This window comes from Cryptomeria japonica, chromosome 3 (assembly GCF_030272615.1).
Source record: "Cryptomeria japonica chromosome 3, Sugi_1.0, whole genome shotgun sequence".
NCBI classification, from domain to species: Eukaryota; Viridiplantae; Streptophyta; class Pinopsida; order Cupressales; family Cupressaceae; genus Cryptomeria; species Cryptomeria japonica.
The window spans coordinates 123,231,451-123,250,814 of NC_081407.1; the positions used below are offsets into that span (position 1 = coordinate 123,231,451).

The window sequence follows — 19,364 nt, forward strand, 5'->3', positions numbered from 1 at the left end:
ATTCCTCAGGAGGTGAGCTTCACATTTTTATCAATCTTGTTCATGCACTTGGATAAGTCTTCGGTACTGTATCATAAACACTCAATTACTAAAACAGAAATTCAACTGGATGTATAGTTACTATGCAGATTTTTTATTTTACACACAACTGTAGTATAAAGTTATAAACACTCAATTTATGTAGAGAGAAGCTACACTTAGTCTCTGTGGACTATCTCCTCAAGCTTTGATGGTTTGGCAATGCCTGTCATTTCTTAAAAATCCTATGTTGTTTGACTTTGGACAGTCTAAAGCAGAAGGAAGTGCACCACTGTTACAATACAAAACTTACGTGCTATATAAGCCATACAACTGTTCGATCTCTCACACCCAAGTTAAGCAGTGCCCAGAAATTTATATGTTTGCTTGTGAATATGTCGGCAGATCCTTCAAATTGAGAACTTAATAATACCCCATCACAGAAGTCACCTTGCCAGTCACTAAAACCAAATTAAAAAATAAAATAAAATGATAAAAATTGCATGTCTCAAGTGAAATCCATTCCGTGCAGTTCCAAATATCTGCAATGTTTAGGCATAAAGATTGCATCCTTGAAATTTGGGGACGTTTTCTAAAAAACAATTTACAATGATCAGAGTTAACTTCGTGATGCTGCTCAAACCTATTTTTCATTTGGTCGGTGCTTCCTTGGAAAGATTTCAGTCCGCCTTCATTGAATTCACACGGCACTTGTTTTGCCAGGAATACAAGTTTGCTTGTGCACATTAGCTTAAATTAAAATACTACAAGACTTTTGATATGAGATTATAAAGTAATAATTGGGAGAACAATAATAGTCAATAAAATGTTTAAATCAAATTATACTGTTAAAGAGCAGATATATGGGGTGAAACAGTCATAAAAAAATTATCCTCGCATTCAATTTTTTTCACAACTTACAAGAAAATTTATTATTCTCACATGGCAATTTTTGATTCAGTTCCTATCTCATATGATGAAAAAATGCCTCAAATAACGTAAGATTGGTTCATTTTTCAATGCAAAGGAAAAGTTTGCACATACATGAAAGACGCCTTCAAACTTGTGCTATTTTTAGCAATTAATTTAAATCTCCCAGAACAGACAATATTACAAACAAGATGCTAACCAAACACAAGATTGCCCGTCGTCAAGCAGAAGTCCTGAAACCAGGATAGACTACAAATTCTCACCTGAACCCTTGATGAAAAAGCCAAAAAGGAAAATGAATTACCAAATTTATAAGAAACATTAATGGAACAAAATTGCACATATCTATGCATATAAATATGGACATATCCTCGAACAATATGGGAGCAGCTAACCTTCAGAATGGTCGAAAAGAATTGCTAAAAAATAGTATGCCATTAAAGATGGCAACCATCTGTAATATTGAAGATGACATGTTAATTGGCCATCAGCCATAAAACACACAAACACCTACAATAGCAGAATAATACACAAGCAAATAAACCTGAAAATTTTCTCTAGTATGGCACACACAATTAAATACAGTTCAATATTATACACAGCTCAGCATCCAGGTTTCTTAGGTAGACGATCGACCTGGTAGGAATGTGATTCCACCTTCCCTACCAAAGGCTACAGAAAATCTAGAAGAAGTGTAAGGATCACATGCCTACCAGACAAAAATCCATCGTCTACTTATGAAACTAGATACAAAAGCACACTGAGTCCATGGCATCATGAAACATCTGAATCAAGTTCAACATCTGCAGGATCTCCAACCCAAAGCCTGCCTTCTCTCCAGGCAAATTTTATCCTTAATTTTCCATCTGCATCGACACCAACAATTCTTCCTCTACTTGCATAGGTTTCCATACCCCAACCCCACCTTGGACTACCAACATTGCGTTGCACTCTCACCCGATTTTCAATTTTGAAAGGTCGAACTCTCTCCATTTCTGAAGGCTTGCAAACCCATAACCTATCTAGAAAACAAAAAGCAACCCGCAAATCCCCATCATCATCTATCTTGTGAACCACCCCTATACTTTTGTGTGTAACCTCACCCCATTGATGAGTAGGGGTAGGTACAGAGGGCTTCACTCTCACCCAGTCTCCAATGCAGATAGGCTGTTCTTCTATTACCTCCACTTCTGCAGGATCAAGCATCCAAGCTTTCTGAGTGCAAGAAAATGTATGCACACGCAACCTTCCATCGGCATCAATAGCAGTAATAGTCCCTATGCTATGATGGCCATGGCCTGACCAACCAAACCTAGGCTGTTTTACTGAGGATTTAACCTGTAACTGCTGGCCAGCCGAAAATGGTTCGACTCGTTCAAGTTCATGAGGTAAACCAAGCCATCTTTCCTGCTCACCACAGAACCCAATAAGAATGGTTCTATCCCCAATGTCTCCATTGTCATATGCTATTCCTTGCACTATGCCAATACTCCCTGGCCTTACTGACCTCCATCCGTTTTTAGGCTCCACCAAGTCTAACCTTACTTTCACCCAGTCACCCACCTCATACATCTCTTCCTTCTCCAGATCAGCTGGATCGCCTCGCCAAGGCACAGAAAGACCTGAAAATGTTACCCACACTTCCCCATCAGCATGCACACCAATTATTACACCACGAGAGTTGGCAGACGCACCTCTCCATCCCCATCTAGGCTCAGTTAGTCCTGGTCGGAAACGAACATGCTGACCAATTTTAAGGCTAGGAACTTTTTCAACCTCAGTGTAATGAGTCATCCATCTCCCCTTTCGAAAACAACCTGCAAGCTCTAGGTAACCTGTATCAGATAGACTGTGGACCACTGCAAAACTGTCTTTACCTATTCCATGCCAATCATAGCTTGGCCTGATCCCAAGAGTTGGCTTTAGTCTGACCCAATCACCAACTTCAAATCCTGACAGCCTTTCTGCATCTCCCGGGGCAACCTTCCACAGAGTGCTTCTTCCAGCTACTTTCACCTAGACAGCATGAATATTTTTTTTCAATAAAAGGAATATTCTGAAATGCAATACAGATTCAACATACAGATCAAAATTCTGTATCAGGCAGTGGATGATAAAAGAAAAATGCTATAAATTGACTAAATCAAAAAGCTTACATTCAATGTGCCGTCCATATCTATCCTTGCAATCTTTCCTGTTGTAGCAGTTGTCTCACGAGACCATCCTAAACGTGGCTCCGTAACAGATGACATAATATGTATCTCATCACCCACCTCAAAAGGTGCAACCTTTTCCATATCTGTCACAGAACAGGAAAATGGCTTGCTTCTGAAGCAGAAAGCTACACCCATATCACCATCCTCATCTAAATTGTGAACAATCCCGACACTACTTCTTGTGACATCCTCCCATCCATATTTTGGAGAAGAAACTGAGGCTTTCACTCTAACCCAGTCACCAACCTGTTTTTTTTTTAACGGTTTTCAAAGAGAGCAAACCCAGACAAAAACAAGGAACTACGTTATAAAAAGAGAAAAGGATAGACAGAAGAAACAAAAAGGCATCTTATCTCAATCACATATTCCTAAGGCTACAAAATGTTTGAACTTCACTCATTACCTCTGAAAAAATAATATATAATTAATGATGAAACATGATTGCAAGATAGAGAAAAAGATGAGGTTCAGCAAAAAGCAAGAACAAATTCTAAAGCTCTTACAGAAGCATTATTCACTTCATCTTAATTATTCTACAAAAGCATATAGTACCTTAAAATCTTCAGCCTTCTCCATGTCTGATGGATCTGCTTGCCATGAAATGGGACGACCAGGAATATCAATGAGAAGGAGGCCATCACTGCCAATTTCACTTATTCTCCCTACACTATGGTGTGTCTCCCCACCCCATGCATACCTTGGTTCAGCTACAGACCTCTTAACACAAACCCTATCTCCTACCTGAAGGTGAATAGTCAGAACCAGAAATAAACATTAAAAGCATAACCATTAGGTTTAATTAGTCAATACTACGAATAAGGTAAATGATGTTGAATTCCAGAACTGTTGTGATTGACAATGTCATTACCTTAAATGGCTCAACAGGTTCCACTTCTTCAGGTTCACAATGCCATGGCCCTGCCATGTAGTTCAAGTCGAGCAACAAGCTATTGTCTGGCCTTATACAGTAAACAATTCCAATGCTACCAGGAGTTACTAACCCCAGACCATGTTTTGCACTTGTAAGTGACGGTCGTATCCGCACCCAATCCCCAACTTTAAATTCTTCAACCCTTTCCATCTCTGCAGGATCAGCCTTCCATCCTCGAGATGCTCCAGGAAACCCAACCCTGAGAATCCCATCATCGTCAACACATAGGACTGTCCCAATACTATCACGAGATTGTCCACGCCATCCATACCTGAAATTATGAATCCATGAGTAAATATACCATTATAACAAAAAACATTACAATGAAAAATGGAGATCAACACCATACAAAAAGAAACCACAAGTTTGTACAACACTAGCTGTTCACAATGAATCTGCATAGCTTGCTGCCTATGCAACCACAAAATACAACAAGTGTCATAAAATAAGCCCTGATGGGAGAACAATCTAGCCCATTTAATGAGTCATAGGGTCTACGTTTCTAACAAATGTAAATTTGTTTAATTTACAATTTAAAGTTTGCATTCCCAAACCTCGAGGCCTTGCTGATAATGTCATCTAAAGAGGATCTAACAATGTCCACATCAATTTAAATACACTAATTCAATAACAATGAAAAATGGACATTTAAAGCCTTTACATTAAAATTAAGTTAAAAAGGATTGAAGTTGATCGCAAATACCATTACAAGATCTCATATCAAACAATAATTATATTTCCAATAGTTTTAATGAGATTCACATTGATTTGTCTCAACTCTTAGATGATCAGTAAGTATGAATATTGATATCATTGAGAATCAAACCATCGCTTTCAGTCACAAATTTCAGAGTCAAAATATAGAAAACAAGATGCACAATGACATGATCACCATGATCATATAGTGGCAAATTGTCAATATATAGAAAACAAGATTCGATGGAAGTAGGGCAGCATGCCCACACTAATGCTTTCTCTGTGATGACCAATATGATCAGTACCTGAACTTTGGGTAGCAAGAATTTGTAATCTTTAAGGTTTCTCACATAATAATTAGAAAATTGACAATTAAAAGCAACCATTCACCGACGATCTGACTCCCTACAACTATTTACAATTAATTACATTGCCCAGTAATTAAATGAGATGTATATGAAATCAAGATGGGGCATCAACATGCAAACCTCCTGGTTTGAGCCCTAGCAAGCTGACAGCACCATAATTACCCATAGCAAAAGTTCAAGCGCTGCAAATATCAAGGGAAAGAAAGAATTCCCTATAACATTGAACTTACAATGTTAAAAAGGAATCTGGATATAATCCTCTTAAAGAAGTATCATCACAAAATACAACTAACATCTGTCATCACCTCCATCTATGCTTTAGTGTTAATCTCATACATTTAATCCTGGCTTGAATCCATTGCAGAATATTTATTATTTGGATGATGGCTTTGTTTTCAGATAGCTCCAATGGTAGCGCTGAAATTAGTCCAATAGGTGCTGAAAAGTTGCTGTCCAACATACTTGCTATCTTCTATCAAAACCCTCTACTGAATGTTTTGCTCTCTTCAGAAAGAACCCATCTATAATGTTGTGTACGGTCCTTTTATCAACTGCTGCTTCAACTCCTTTCAGTTGTACTAGTTCCTGTCAACATTGCCATCAATTCCTCTGATTTCTATTTAATTTGCTCCAGCTTATTTTCACTATTGAGCAAATACTGTCACAATTTCATTGAAACTGATCCTCTATTACCTTTTCAAGTTTGTTAAAGCATGCTATAGTCCATAAAATTAATCTATAATGATTTGTTAGCATTTATGTGCCTGATTATGTGCTAATCGCTCATTGGCTTGTGGATAGTTGTTTGTTGAAGTTGGTGTCAATGATTTTGTACTATTTGGCAACCATTGGGCACATTATATTAGGTTCTTGTAGTCAAGAAAAACAATCTGATCCTTGGTTTATTTCTCTATAAAACAGTTCATTGTTACTCAATCTAATATGCATTGTGTTTATGCTCATTTATGCAAGTGTCAGTCTTATTAGATGAAGGAGAGAACATTGGTGCCATTGCTTATGTGAAATTGGGTAAGATTCACAGAGAACCAGTGCCAGTCAATACCTACTGATGACTACAGTCGAAACCAAAAAAATTAAAGCCCTTAGACCCAAACAGCAGTAATAAGAGACCACAACATAGTCATGAGATTGTCATATTCCCATGTAGACAGCAGGCAATGATTAGAAACATTAAACAATACATGTACATAAATATATATATTTTCAATACAAAAATTATTTTTACCGCTTAAAATACGTTTTATTTTAACTAGTGGGAGTAATGAAAGGATGCGTCCATTCCCAAGCCACCTCCGGAATAGACGCCATGTTTCAAGGGGAATCGCGTGGTTTCAAAGAGGTATAAACCCATACGTTTTATTATAACATACAACCATAAGGACTGCCCTGGGAATGCATCAGTTGTTTGCCACATACGGGTAAACGATTAAATGCAGAAAGTAAATGCACAGAACATAATGGAAATATATTAAATAACCAGTCTCTGTATTAATTCAACAGTCCATGTACATCAAGTGCTTATAACATTAAACCCAAATACGACTATCATGATCCTACTAAGAAGGAACGGTATGCAATATATAATACCTGAAGGGGTGCGACCAACCGTCGCGTCCAACTGCCCTTCGGGACGACTAACTAACTGACTGTCATAACTCATTATTACCGACGACAACATAAACATAATATGACAACATAACATAATGATTATTCCCGGCAACATCAGTCAGCAAACGATGTGAAAGGGCTAGGTGTTGTTCTTCCCAGCGATGAAGGACCAGCGCCTAGTAAGCATCCCTCCCCATCGCCAACAAGCTGGTATGTCCCCAGGGCAATCCGCTTAAATGTCGAAATGATGAAGTATGTCTTTGTGCTAGTTGTATTAAATCTGCTTCCATTCCTCATATAACAGTAATGAATATAATTTAACTAGTGGCCTAGATTAATTGCTAAATTGGTTCCATGCCTAAAAAATGTCTTGCCAAATGAACTAAGCACATTTGTAATGTACAAAAGGGTAAAATGAACTTAATCTTCACACCAGATAGGTAACCTGCAATATCAGGTTTAGTATGCTGCATTAAAATACACTTTAGTGATAGATAGAAGAATAAAAATAATTCATTCATTCTCAGACATAACTAATAAGTAAAGAAGAGGAATGCTAATTAATGCTAGTCATGTTTCTGCAACTAGGCACAAATATAATGAATTAATCCCTACAAATTTATATATAATGGATAAATGTTAACCAAGTAATATAGTCATGAATCTATGTTTTCTGTATGCATTTGTTATTTTCCTGATATCCTCTGTTTGTTAGTACATTCAAGATAATGAGTGCAAGCCAAGGGTATGTTGGGCCCATCCTCAGGTGGCCCTATTAGCCCTAAGAGACGGGATGGGTCTGGATGGGTAGCCCAGCCAACCTAGAAAATCCTCAAAATCTAGAATGGGTTGTGTATGTATTTCGTGCTGCAAAATTATGCCATTGATCTAATATTACTGCTGACATATAAAATAAAATATCTAAATGTTGTAGGAAACCGTAATTTCCTTTTGTGGCCCTAAATCCAACCTTCGGTGGATAGATCAGGCCCTAATTATCAGGAAGATGAGGTAGGTACAGCAAAGGTTCATTACATTGTTATCAAAGCCTCCTTCCTGCCACCCTGTGGAAATAGTTGATGCAACAAAGCCAAAGATCCCGTAGGGCCTTAGAAAGAGAGAGAGAAAAAGGAGCCAACAACATGAGTGAACAAGCTAGTAATGAACTTAGGGCCTTCATGGAGCAAACCGCTCAAGCACTGAGGGAACAAACTGAAAGAACCATGTAGGCCTTCATTGAATAGAATGAGAGGAATAACCAACTAGTCCTTCAGGCCCTCCAAAACATAAGCAACCATAACACCAAAGAAGCCCAATCCAATCATTCTGAAAACCGCCACCCCACCCCGTCAAAGGAAACCAACTCAAGGCCCACTCGACCTTCATTCCTACCTGAGGAAGCGCCAATAAGTGATGATAACCATGACAGACCCATGGGAAATGTAGACCAATCCTTGCAAACTAGCGTGGGTTGGATCCCGAACTACGAGATCTTGTAACCTTCAAAGACTATTGTGATGCCAAACTAAAGACACTTGGCCGTAATGAAAGACATCCTCCAGCCCACAAAGAGCTTCAAAACAAGCTCAATAAGGTGACTATCCCCAACTATGATGGGGAAGTAAAGGTATCGGCTAGGTCATGGGTCCAAAAATTGGATACCTATTTATCCCTCAGCCCCATGACTCAATCCAATGCCATTAAATTTGCTATACTTCATCTATCCGAAGTTGCCCATGAATGGTGGCACCATGGCCTCATCACTCAAGGACATCAACTTATAAACACATGAGGAATTCACCCAAAAGCTCATAAAAAGATTTGACCAAAAGCACCCTGAGTGGTACTTTCGAGAGCTCACCCAACTAAGGCAGCAGGGGACTATTGAAAACTATGCCACAGAATTCCAAAAATTAGCAATGATGGTACCGGGTCTAACACAAGAAAGGCTTACTTACCTATTCATAGAAGACCTGAGGGGATCAATCAAAAGCACAGTAAGTGCCCATGAACCCCAAACATTAGACGAGGCTATACAAAAAGCTATGAAATTTGAAGAAAGCTCACCCAAGGACAAGACCAAGCCCTTTGGCAACTCCTCCAAACCTCCACCCAAGGACAATAAACACAATCAAGAAGGGATTGTAAGGTCTTGCACCTATTGCAAGGGAAAGAGAGAAAAGGGGCATATGTGTTCAGCCTTGGAGGACCTTAAAAAGAAGGGACTTTGTTTCACATGCCTAAAACCCTATGAAGGAAGGAGCCATAAATGTCAAGGCCAGGCTCACAGAATAGAAGCCTCACCATATAAGGATGAGGAAGAGCCACCTAGCAAAAGGATGAGACTGGGGGAGGAAGATCAAGCCATAGTTGCCACTATCACCCATGCTGCTAAACACAACCTGTTTAGAATCAAGAGTTCACTTAAAGGGAAGAAAGTAGTCACACTTGTGGACAGCGGAGCCTCCCATAACTTCATCGATGAAAGGGTTGTCAAGCAGCATAAATTACCCACACAGACTTTTAAGGGGTTCGAAGCAACAACAGCCACATGGGCAAGGGTCCAATGCACTAAGTTGGTACCTAAGTTGGAGTTCATAATAGGTATACATCTCGTAAGGCAAGATCTCTACGTGGTACCATTGGACACACATATCATATTGGGGACTCCATGGATTTATTCACTGGGATGTTTCATGTTTGATCTCCCAAACCAAATAATCAGATTTCAGCATGAAGGGAAGGAAGTTACTCTCAAGGGTTTACCTGATGGTAGCCCTAAAGTGGTTTCTTGTAAGAAATTGGAGCAAATTTTTAGAGAGGGATGAGGAGAATGGGTGGCCCAATGCATGATACTAGATAAGAGCAATACTCATGAGAAATCCACGCATATGGACATCAAACCCATCATGGAGAAATATAAAGGGGTGTTTGGGGAAATTCCCCAAGGTTTGCCTCCCAAACGGTGGTTTGAACACACTATAGAATTGGAAGAGGGGGCAAAACCAGTCATCACTACCCCTTATCGCCACCCTTGTAAAGTTTTATTCAATTGCAATAAAAGAACAAATTATATATGTGAGAATTTTATATGATTATATTGTCTGATAATCTGATTGTTTTGTTGCAAGCTGAAGGAGAGAGATCATTGATATTTTTATATGTCTTCTCCAAATGATTCATGTTGGGCTTTATATGTTTTAGAAGACCGGTCAATAGATGTCTTGACTGGTCATGTCTTTTAGACATGACTGATCAAGGCACCTATTGATCGGTGTCTTTCCATATTGCACATCCCGATTTCGGTTATGTTTGGTAACTAACATTTAATACTTAAACACTCAGTTGAAATGGTGTTAGTTATGATGCTTTGTTAATGGCCCGATTATAAATGTTTATCGGTATGAACTTAACCCGATAACAAATAGCATTTAGATCGACGCTTAACTATGTTAAGCAAGTCGTCGATCTAATCCATCTTTATCCAATGCCAATATCATAATCATGATCAATGTTACAATCTAATAAACATATTCAGTTAGGAAAGCATAAATCAGATAATCTAATAGCATAGATGAATAAACCATAACAGAATTAAGGAGATTAACAGGTTAGAGAAGCCTTATCTTGCAGAAGCTACTAATGCATTAACAACCCTCACAAATATAAGGACAAAATTGAGAAAACCATTAAGGAACTACTTGCTATGGGACACATCCAACCTAGTTCCAGCCCTTTGGAATCATCGGTGGTACTTGTTAAAAAGAAAGATGGCACTCTAAGAATGCGTATTGACTACAGAGCATTGAATATGAAAACCATCAAAAATAGGTACCCAATCCCAAGGATAGGATGAGTTGATTGATGAACTACACGGAGCCAGATATTTCTCCAAGATCGATCTTCGATCAGGATATCATCAAATCAGGATGAGGGAAGAGGACATCCACAAAACAACTTTTCAATGTCACTATGGACATTTTGAATTCTTGGTTCTACCTTTCGGTCTAACCAATGCCCCAGCAACATTTCAGTCATGTATGAATCATACTTTCCGCAAGCAACTAAGGCAATTTCTACTAGTTTTTTTTGACGACATTTTGATCTACAGCAAAACTTGGGAGGAGCACCTCAAACACATTGAGGACACATTGAGGATCCTAGAGCAAGAGTCACTTTATGCTAAGGCGTCCAAATGTGAGTTTGGAATGGAGGAAATACTATATGTAGGGCATAAGATTAATGCGGAGGGGGTTAGCATGGATAAGGAGAAGATAGCCACTATCAGAGAATGGCCTAGACCTAAGTCCCTCACACAATTAAGGGGGTTCTTGGGGTTATGCAGTTACTACAAAAGGTTTGTACGGGGTTTCTCCAAAGTGGCAGCCCCTCTCACCGATCTAACTAAGAAAGGGGCTTTCGCTTGGAGCAAAGCAGCCCAAAGAGCTTTTGAAAGTCTGAAAGAAGCTATGAGCTCATGCCCTGTCCTATCTATCCCTGATTTTTCCCTTCCTTTTGAACTACAATGTGATGCCTCCGGAGAAGGGATTGGAGACGTCCTCATGCAAAACAAACACCCCATAGCCTTCGAAAGTCGTAAGCTGACAGAAACAGAAAAGCATTACCCCGTCTATGATAAAGAGATGTTAGCCATCATGCATGCACTAGCCAAATTTCGCCAATACCTAGTTTGCACCAAATTCCATGTAAAGACAGATCATAATAGCCTAAGATTCTTTTTAAACCAAAGGGATCTAAATGATAGGCAACAAAAATGGGTCAGCGGGATACAAGCTTATGAGTTTGATATTGAATACGTTAAAGGAACAACCAATGTGGTAGTAGTTGCCTTATCAAGGAAGCCACAAATAAATACCATAACTTCTATAAATGCTGATTGGAAATATGATCTTTTGGCAGAATACGCCAAAGACCCTTTTGCTAGCGAGATCTTGAGGGACCCATCAAGTCATGCAGAATACAAAGTTGTGGAGGAGCTTATCCTATATAAGGGCAGATTGTACTTGGTACCCAACTCTAAACTCAAGGAAGTAATAGTTAAAGAGTACCATCATAATCCATTGGCAGGACACCCAGGGTTCTATAAGACATATAAACAAAACAGAGAACGGTATTCTTGGAAAGGACTTAAGAAGGAAGTCCAAAAATACGTACAAAAATGTACACAGTGCCAGAAGAACAAAGAAGAACTCAACCACCCAGCCGGGTTGCTACATCCATTGCCCATTCTCGAACAGAAGTGGGAAAGCATTTCGATGGATTTTATCACCAACCTACCCAAGGCCGTGGACTGTCTATATGCGGTCGTGGACTGTCTCACCAAATATGCACACTTCTTTGCTATAACAAACAAATTCCAAGCATCTCAAGTAGCAGAAGTGTTTTTTAAGGGAGTCTTCAAACTTCATGGGCTTCCCCAAAATATCATAAGTGACCGAGACAGCCGGTTTATGGGGCAATTTTGGCAAGAAATCTTTAGGATGGCAGGGACTAGTCTCACTCTGAGTACTAGCTATCATCCCCAAACCGATGGACAAATTGAAATCGTCAACAAATGGATTGAAGGATATCTAAGAAATTATGTCACTGGGCAGCAAAAAGCTTGGATCAAATGGTTACATTTAGGAGAATATTGTTATAACACTACACATCATATGTCGATCCAAATGAGCCCATTCAAAGCACTTTATGGTTATGAACCCGCCTCTTTTGGATCACTAATTACTCCAGAAAATCAAGTACCACGAGCCAGGGATTTTATTCAGGAAAGCATGGACATCCTAAGGGCTCTAAAAGATCACATACATCAAGCCCAAAATCAGCAAAAGATATACGCTGATCGTAATCGTATTGAAAGATCATTTGAGATAGGAGACTTAGTCTTCCTACGGTTGCAGCCTTACAAACAGTCTTCACTGAAATCTAGTGGGGCAGACAAGCTAAAGCCACGGTTCTACGGACCCTACCCAATATCAAGGAAGGTAGGAGAGGTAGCATATGAACTTGAGCTTCCTCCAGGAAGCCGCATCCATAATGTATTCCATGTGTCTAGATTAAAAAGAGCATTAGGGCAGCAAATATCCCCATGCAAGGAGTTACCTCTGTTAGATGACGAGGGGAAATTAACACTGGAGCCAGAAGCCCTATTAGACGTAAGAGAAAGAAGAATAAAGAGTAAAAACATTGTAGAATACTTGATCTTATGGAAAGGGTTGCCAGAGGAGGATGCAACCTGGGAGGGTGAAGAGATCTTCAACCACCCAAATCTCCACATCGCTTGAGGACAAGCAATGTAAGGGGGGAGGACTGAAATATTCCAATGTAGACTGCAGGCAATGATTAGAAACATTAAACAATACATGTACATAAATATATATATTTTCAATACATAAATTAAATATATATATTTTCAATAAATAAATTGTTTTTACCGCTTAAAATACGTTTTATTTTAACTAGTGGGAGTAATGAAAGGACGCGTCCATTCCCAAGCCACCTCCGAAATAGACGCCATGTTTCAAAGGGAATCGCGTGGTTTCAAAGAGGTATAAACCCATACCCCAAGAAAACATGGAAGAGGAGGTGACAAGAAGAGAAGGGCAAGGAGAAGCATCCAGGAGGTAACTTCATTACTCCGTAATAATATTTATTTCAGTTTTCATAATTTATGATGCCTAGACAACCATGAGGACTGCCCTGGGAATGCATCAGTCAGCAGATGATGTGAAAGGGCTAGGTGCTGTTCTTCCCAGCGATGAAGGACCAGCGCCTAATAAGCATCCCTCCCCATCGCCAGCAGGCTGGTATGTCCCCAGGCCAATCCGCTTAAATGTCGAAATGATGAAGTATGTCTTTGTGCAAGTTGTATTAAATCTGCTTTCATTCCTCATATAACAGTAATGAATATAATTTAACTAGTGGCCTAGATTAATTGCTAAATCGGTTCCATGCCTAAAAAATGTCTTGCCAAATGAACTAAGCACATTTGTAATGTACAAAAGGGTAAAATGAACTTAATCTTCACGCCAGATAGGTAACCTGTAATATCAGGTTTAGTATGCTGCATTAAAATACACTTTAGTGATAGATAGAAGAATAAAAATTATTCATTCATTCTCAAACACAACTAATAAGTAAAGAGAAGGAATGCTAATTAATGATAGTCATGTTTCTGCAACTAGGCACAAATATAATGAATTAATCCCTACAAATTTATATATAGTGGATAAATGTTAACCAAGTAATATAGTCATGAATCTATGTTTTCTGTATGCATTTGTTATCTTCCTGATATCCTCTGTTTGTTAGTACATTCAAGATAATGCGTGCATGCCAGGGGTATGCTGAGCCCATCCTCAGGTGGCCCTATTAGCCCTAAGAGACGGGATGGGTCTGGATGGGTAGCCCAGCCAACCTGGAAAATCCTCAAAATCTAGAATGGGTCGTGTATGTATTTTGTGCTGCAACAATTATGCCACTGATCTAATATTACTGCTGACATATAAAATAAAATATCTAAATGTTGCAGGAAACCGTAATTTCCTTTTGTGGCCCTAAATCCAACCTTCAGAGGATAGATAATGCCCTTATTATCAGAAAGGCGAGGTAGGTACAGCAAAGGTTCATTACAGAGATGGATGAAGCGACCAGATTTTCAACCTGATTGTAATTGTGCAGAAACCTAGGTAAGGGGAAAAGAACGAGATGATTGTAAATGATCCATAAATCAAACTGATTCTCCAAAGTTTACAGAATATAAGTCAGTGACATTGAGTTATATGATGAACTAGCACATCAAATTGGAAATAAGGACATTAAGTAAAAAGAGTTCCTGCCAGTAAATGACAATTTGGGATTAGAAGGTGATAACAAAATGATTTTGAATGGAGACAATGTAAATAGGATCAATTTTGCAGACTTCACTGAAGCATTGTAAATAGACTTAACAAATGCTGAAGAAAGTATGATTAAAGCACAATACTGCATTCCACTGTACAGTCAAAAAATTGTATTGCTTCAACTCTTACCATATGCCACAATTTGGAAGAATCATTTACAGCACAATGTTTTTCATTCTTTCATATGCCTACATGTTCTTCATTTCCCTATCATACAGGCACATCAAGTTTTCTCCGCCTCCTTCAATGTTCAGCACCTAAGGTTGTCTGCCTCTATCGAATGGTTTATTATAACTATTCCCTCTATTCAATTTCATGCAGTTGTACACCTCTGAAGCCACTCATTCTGTATGACCTGGGAAGAATTTTTTGAGTCTTCAAAAGCATCTAAAAGGTCTTCTAATCCATCCATATAGTTCTCTCTTAATCATCAAAATTTTCATTCTGCTTCAATGTATTCACAACTTCCCTTAAGGTCAAGTGAAGAAGAAAATTATACAAAATTTGAAAAACACATTGTTAAGAGCTCACTTCTCCTGGCATGTCATAGCTGGAACCTAACACTAGATCAGCTAGGAGTGCTTCTTTCTACAAATCAGCTTTCTTCAAGCTATGGTGGATGTTATATCCAATATTTGCTGGTTGAATCCAGCTCTTGCAGCAGTGTAATTAAGGCAAATGGCTACCCAAGGTCTCTGATATTGTGATTTTGTGTTGCTACAGATTTCACACTTTACAAGGGAACTTGCTAAACAGTGCAATGAAAATCCAGAAATAACCATACAGTCCTCACAAGCAGATCGGTTTTCAACTCAAGTTGTATGATCACAGCACATTCCATCAATTCTATTGTATGATCAGAACAATCCTGTCTCATACAGTCAACAATCTATTCCATCACACAACCATATATTGAGATTGCAAGTTCAAACATTGCCACGTGTCCTATTGAAGCACACCCAATCATACATCACCATTGCACGCCTTGACATACATGTTGATTACTCTATCATGTGACCTTGCATAGAGATTGAAACTCCGGATGCCACCATACACTCTAATTGTCATATGCTCCAAAGTAGAATTTTCTATTGTATGACCTGCTGCTGATTTTAAGAAGCATGTTGAAGCCATATATCTGTAATAAAGCATCATAAAACTTGCGAATTGGGGCTAACAATGGTACACTGCTCTAAAAATTATACAATGTAAAGAAGTATTAACATCTGTTGTACTCCCTCATCCATAAAAATAAGGCTTCCTATTCAACTATACAGCCCATAAACAAAAATAAGGTTGTCCAAACGTTGATAGGCAACTTGTTTGTACAGCAAAGGCAGTTCATTACATTGTATGGCCACTATTGAGCACATTTTCCCTGCAGAGAATAACATTCCAAATGTGATGATGATCATGACGTAACTAATAAGTTTCCCTTTCTAATTCTGGCTGAAGAACCCTTTGCAAATTTACAACTAGTTGCCCCAGAACCTCAACATTCCAAGGATTTCATTTAGTACGTCATTGTGGAACATTCAGGTTAGGATTTTTGTTGATTTTAGTGAACAGATTTAGAATAACTTAGAAATAACACAAAGCAATCACACAAAAGAGACAAGACACCAAGAATACCTTGGGAAAACCTCCCTCTTGGAGGAAAAACCCAGCATCAAGTCCAGATAAAAAATCCTTTAATTATGAGCAAATTACAAGGACAATGAAGATCAGATCACTTATCTGATTAAGTCATCAACCTAGGGCAGAGCTTTGCCCAATCTAAATCACTGATGTGCAGGCCCTAATTCGCTGATACCACAAGTAGGGTTTCGGCACCACAGAAGAGGATGATCGCTGCTCTAAATTAGTGAGTTAGACAACTCAATATCGCCAAGCATAGTTGCCCATAATTGGCACAAGTCTGCTCCACAATGGTGATCAGATTCGGGTCTGGAATGGAGCTCAGAATGATCAATAGTTCGCCCAGATATAAGGTAGATTCACAGCTCAGATTCCATACTAATTTGCCCAGCCACAAGAACAGAAATTCAGCAGAGTATATGAGGTTTGGATACCCTAGGACAGATTTGCACTCCTAGATCAGATTCGCTTCAACAAGAAACCAATTCGCTGAAGTTCGCTCACACTTGATGAATATCCTTTTGCTGATGATGACGATTGCAGCTGGAAGCAGATCACATAAGGTAGAGAGATATATATTCGCTTGTGATTGATGATTTGTGATCCTTAAATCATCTTACTTATATATGAATTCATGTCAACAATAAACCTTGGTCGGCCTTGCATATTCTAGCGCCAAGATATAATTTTGAATTTACAAGTTACATATGGGTCAGTACCCATATACAATTTATAAGTTAAATCAATTGCCCAAATAGGGCCTGCCCTTCTTATTACAAGTTACAAGTATTGTAATCACTTAAGTTATTACAATATATATATTTGCCATCAAATAATTCGAACTAGCTATTTAATTTCAACAATTTTGTTGTTTAGTTTGAACAAACAAAAGATAAGCCATACGAATTTTCCTCCTTTTCAGTATCTCCAAAAGTTCGGAAAAAATTCCCTAGTATCAAGTGATTTGTATTATTGTTGTTCTCTGCTTGTTGGCTACAGTTCCAACTTTTCTTTTTGAGATGGATGATGTAATCCATTGAATTGACTTACTATAGTCCCTTGGCATGTCTGTGCTTAACTTTATGTTAATCACCTGTTGGCTTGGGGGTAGTTGTTCAAAGTTGGTTGTCAACAGTTGTGTTCTATTTGGCAGTGTTTTAGGACTCGGTGAGTACTTGCCAAGACTCACGAGTTCTAACGCTCAGCAAGTTGACTTGCCTAGGACTCGCGAGTCAAGTCTCATCGAGCCTCAGCGAGTACTCATCCAAGTCTTGGCTTGGGGCTAGCCGAGACCCATCTTGGGACTCCCGAGTCTTGGGGTCGGATTCCCAAGTCCAGGGCAAAACTCTCGGGTCCGCCTAGGCATGTTAAAACAGCTTATCATTGCTGCCCCTTAAACCCATTAGGGCCTCCATTCCCAAACCCCCACTAATTATTGAGTATGAATAATGAAATTTCAAAAATTATAGTGTTTGAAGATCATATGACATGTAATGTTTGAATTATGAAAAATTGATAGTCAAATTAGGCTTTTAAGTTCTCTTAATGCATTAATTTCTTCATTTTTGCAGAGTCCTAACCAAGTTTTTCGCTGGGTCTCGAGCCAGAGTCCTATTTTGCGTTGCCAAATCCAAGTCCTAAAACTTTGCTATTTGGCAATTGAAAAATAAATTGAATGAATGATTCAATAATCGGATAATCTATTCAACAATATACAAGCGTATATATAGAGATTACAAGACGGCGTTCTAAATTAAGAACAAGTCGTTTAAAGTGAACTACTAAAAAGCTAAACGCTAAATAAAGCTTAAAAGCTAATTAACTAAAAAGAAAAAGCTAAATGCTAAATAAAGCTTAAAAGCTAATTAACTAAAAAGCTAAATGACCATTAAACAAGGAACTAAATATAGGTGACTAAAATATGATTAAATATTCTAATACCCTCCCTTAATGGTCATTCTATCTACTAACTACCCTATAGAAGACACTGCAGGTCTTTTGATCACAAATGAAAAGAACACTCTGTTGTGGTGGAGACCCTCCTTCGATCTGAAAAGTGTTAATGACCAAGAATACTAGAATCCATCCAACCTGACATTGGGTAACCAAACTGAAAACTGAAACCATGATTTTGAGGAAAACCGGCAAACCCTTTGGGAGAAGAGTATCAACTCCAAAATTGACTGCAAGATACCACGGTTGCAGATGTTTGCCCTGGCAGGTGCGACCCAAACTAACTGCAACAAAGCACGATTTTGAGGAAAAAACCGTCAAACCCTGAAATAGGAACCCTCGAAAAGAGAATTTACGATTTTGAGGAGAAAATCGAAAAACCAAGAAATATGAGGTTACAAATCATCGTTTTTGTGGAAAAAAGCGATAAAACCCAGATAACTAAAATCTTATGCGAATATCGCGGATTACAGATGAGATAATTTTTAAGGGAAAATTATAAACCCTGCAAACAATTTTTGAGGAAACAATCGTGAAAACCCTCCCATGATTTTTTGTGGAAAAACTCAGAAAACCGACAGACAATTTTTCAGGAAAAAATCGTAAAAACCCTGGGACCTGTAAGACGAGGTCTGGCCTAAATCAATTTGATCAAGGCAACAATATTCAGATATCGTGAACATGCACTGTTTCCAGGTGTTGTGGCAGTTGTTGAACTTTTGACTATGTTCCAACATGATGTTGGTCAAAGGTGCCATCACGAAAATGAAGGTTGAACGGGGTCAACCTAGTGAAAGCATGAGACAAAAGAACCTGATTCAAAAATCAGAATAGAAGCACAAAAAAATTGAAACCCTAGAGGAGAATTCTGGTGCAAATTTCGAGGTTTGGAAGAAACCCAGAAATTAAAATTTTCTGCAAACTTAAAACAGCATGAACGGTGCTGCCCAGAAGACAACAAAATTCCCGACGCCACAGAATTAGCAAAAATTGCAAACTGTTTTTAAATTCCAAGGCAAATTTGCTTGCACAAAATTCGAGGTGCGGAAATCGAGGCACCCAGAAA

The 19,364-nt window shown here is 38.6% G+C and overlaps 1 protein-coding gene across 3 annotated transcripts in view; it reads right to left on the reverse strand.

The window, feature by feature from the left end:
* Positions 1–1,273: 1,273 nt before the first annotated feature.
* The window catches only part of LOC131038725 (E3 ubiquitin-protein ligase KEG), a 118,567-nt gene continuing 100,476 nt past the window's right edge, over positions 1,274–19,364 (reverse strand). For all 3 annotated transcript variants that reach the window (XM_057971250.2, XM_057971249.2, XM_057971251.2), the window contains 4 exons: positions 4,033–4,366; positions 3,717–3,905; positions 3,105–3,410; positions 1,274–2,964 (listed from right to left, as the gene is read on the reverse strand). In XM_057971250.2, the coding sequence (XP_057827233.1) occupies positions 1,723–2,964; positions 3,105–3,410; positions 3,717–3,905; positions 4,033–4,366 (2,071 nt within the window). In that variant the 3' untranslated portion in view covers positions 1,274–1,722. The remainder of the gene's footprint in view (positions 2,965–3,104; positions 3,411–3,716; positions 3,906–4,032; positions 4,367–19,364) is intronic.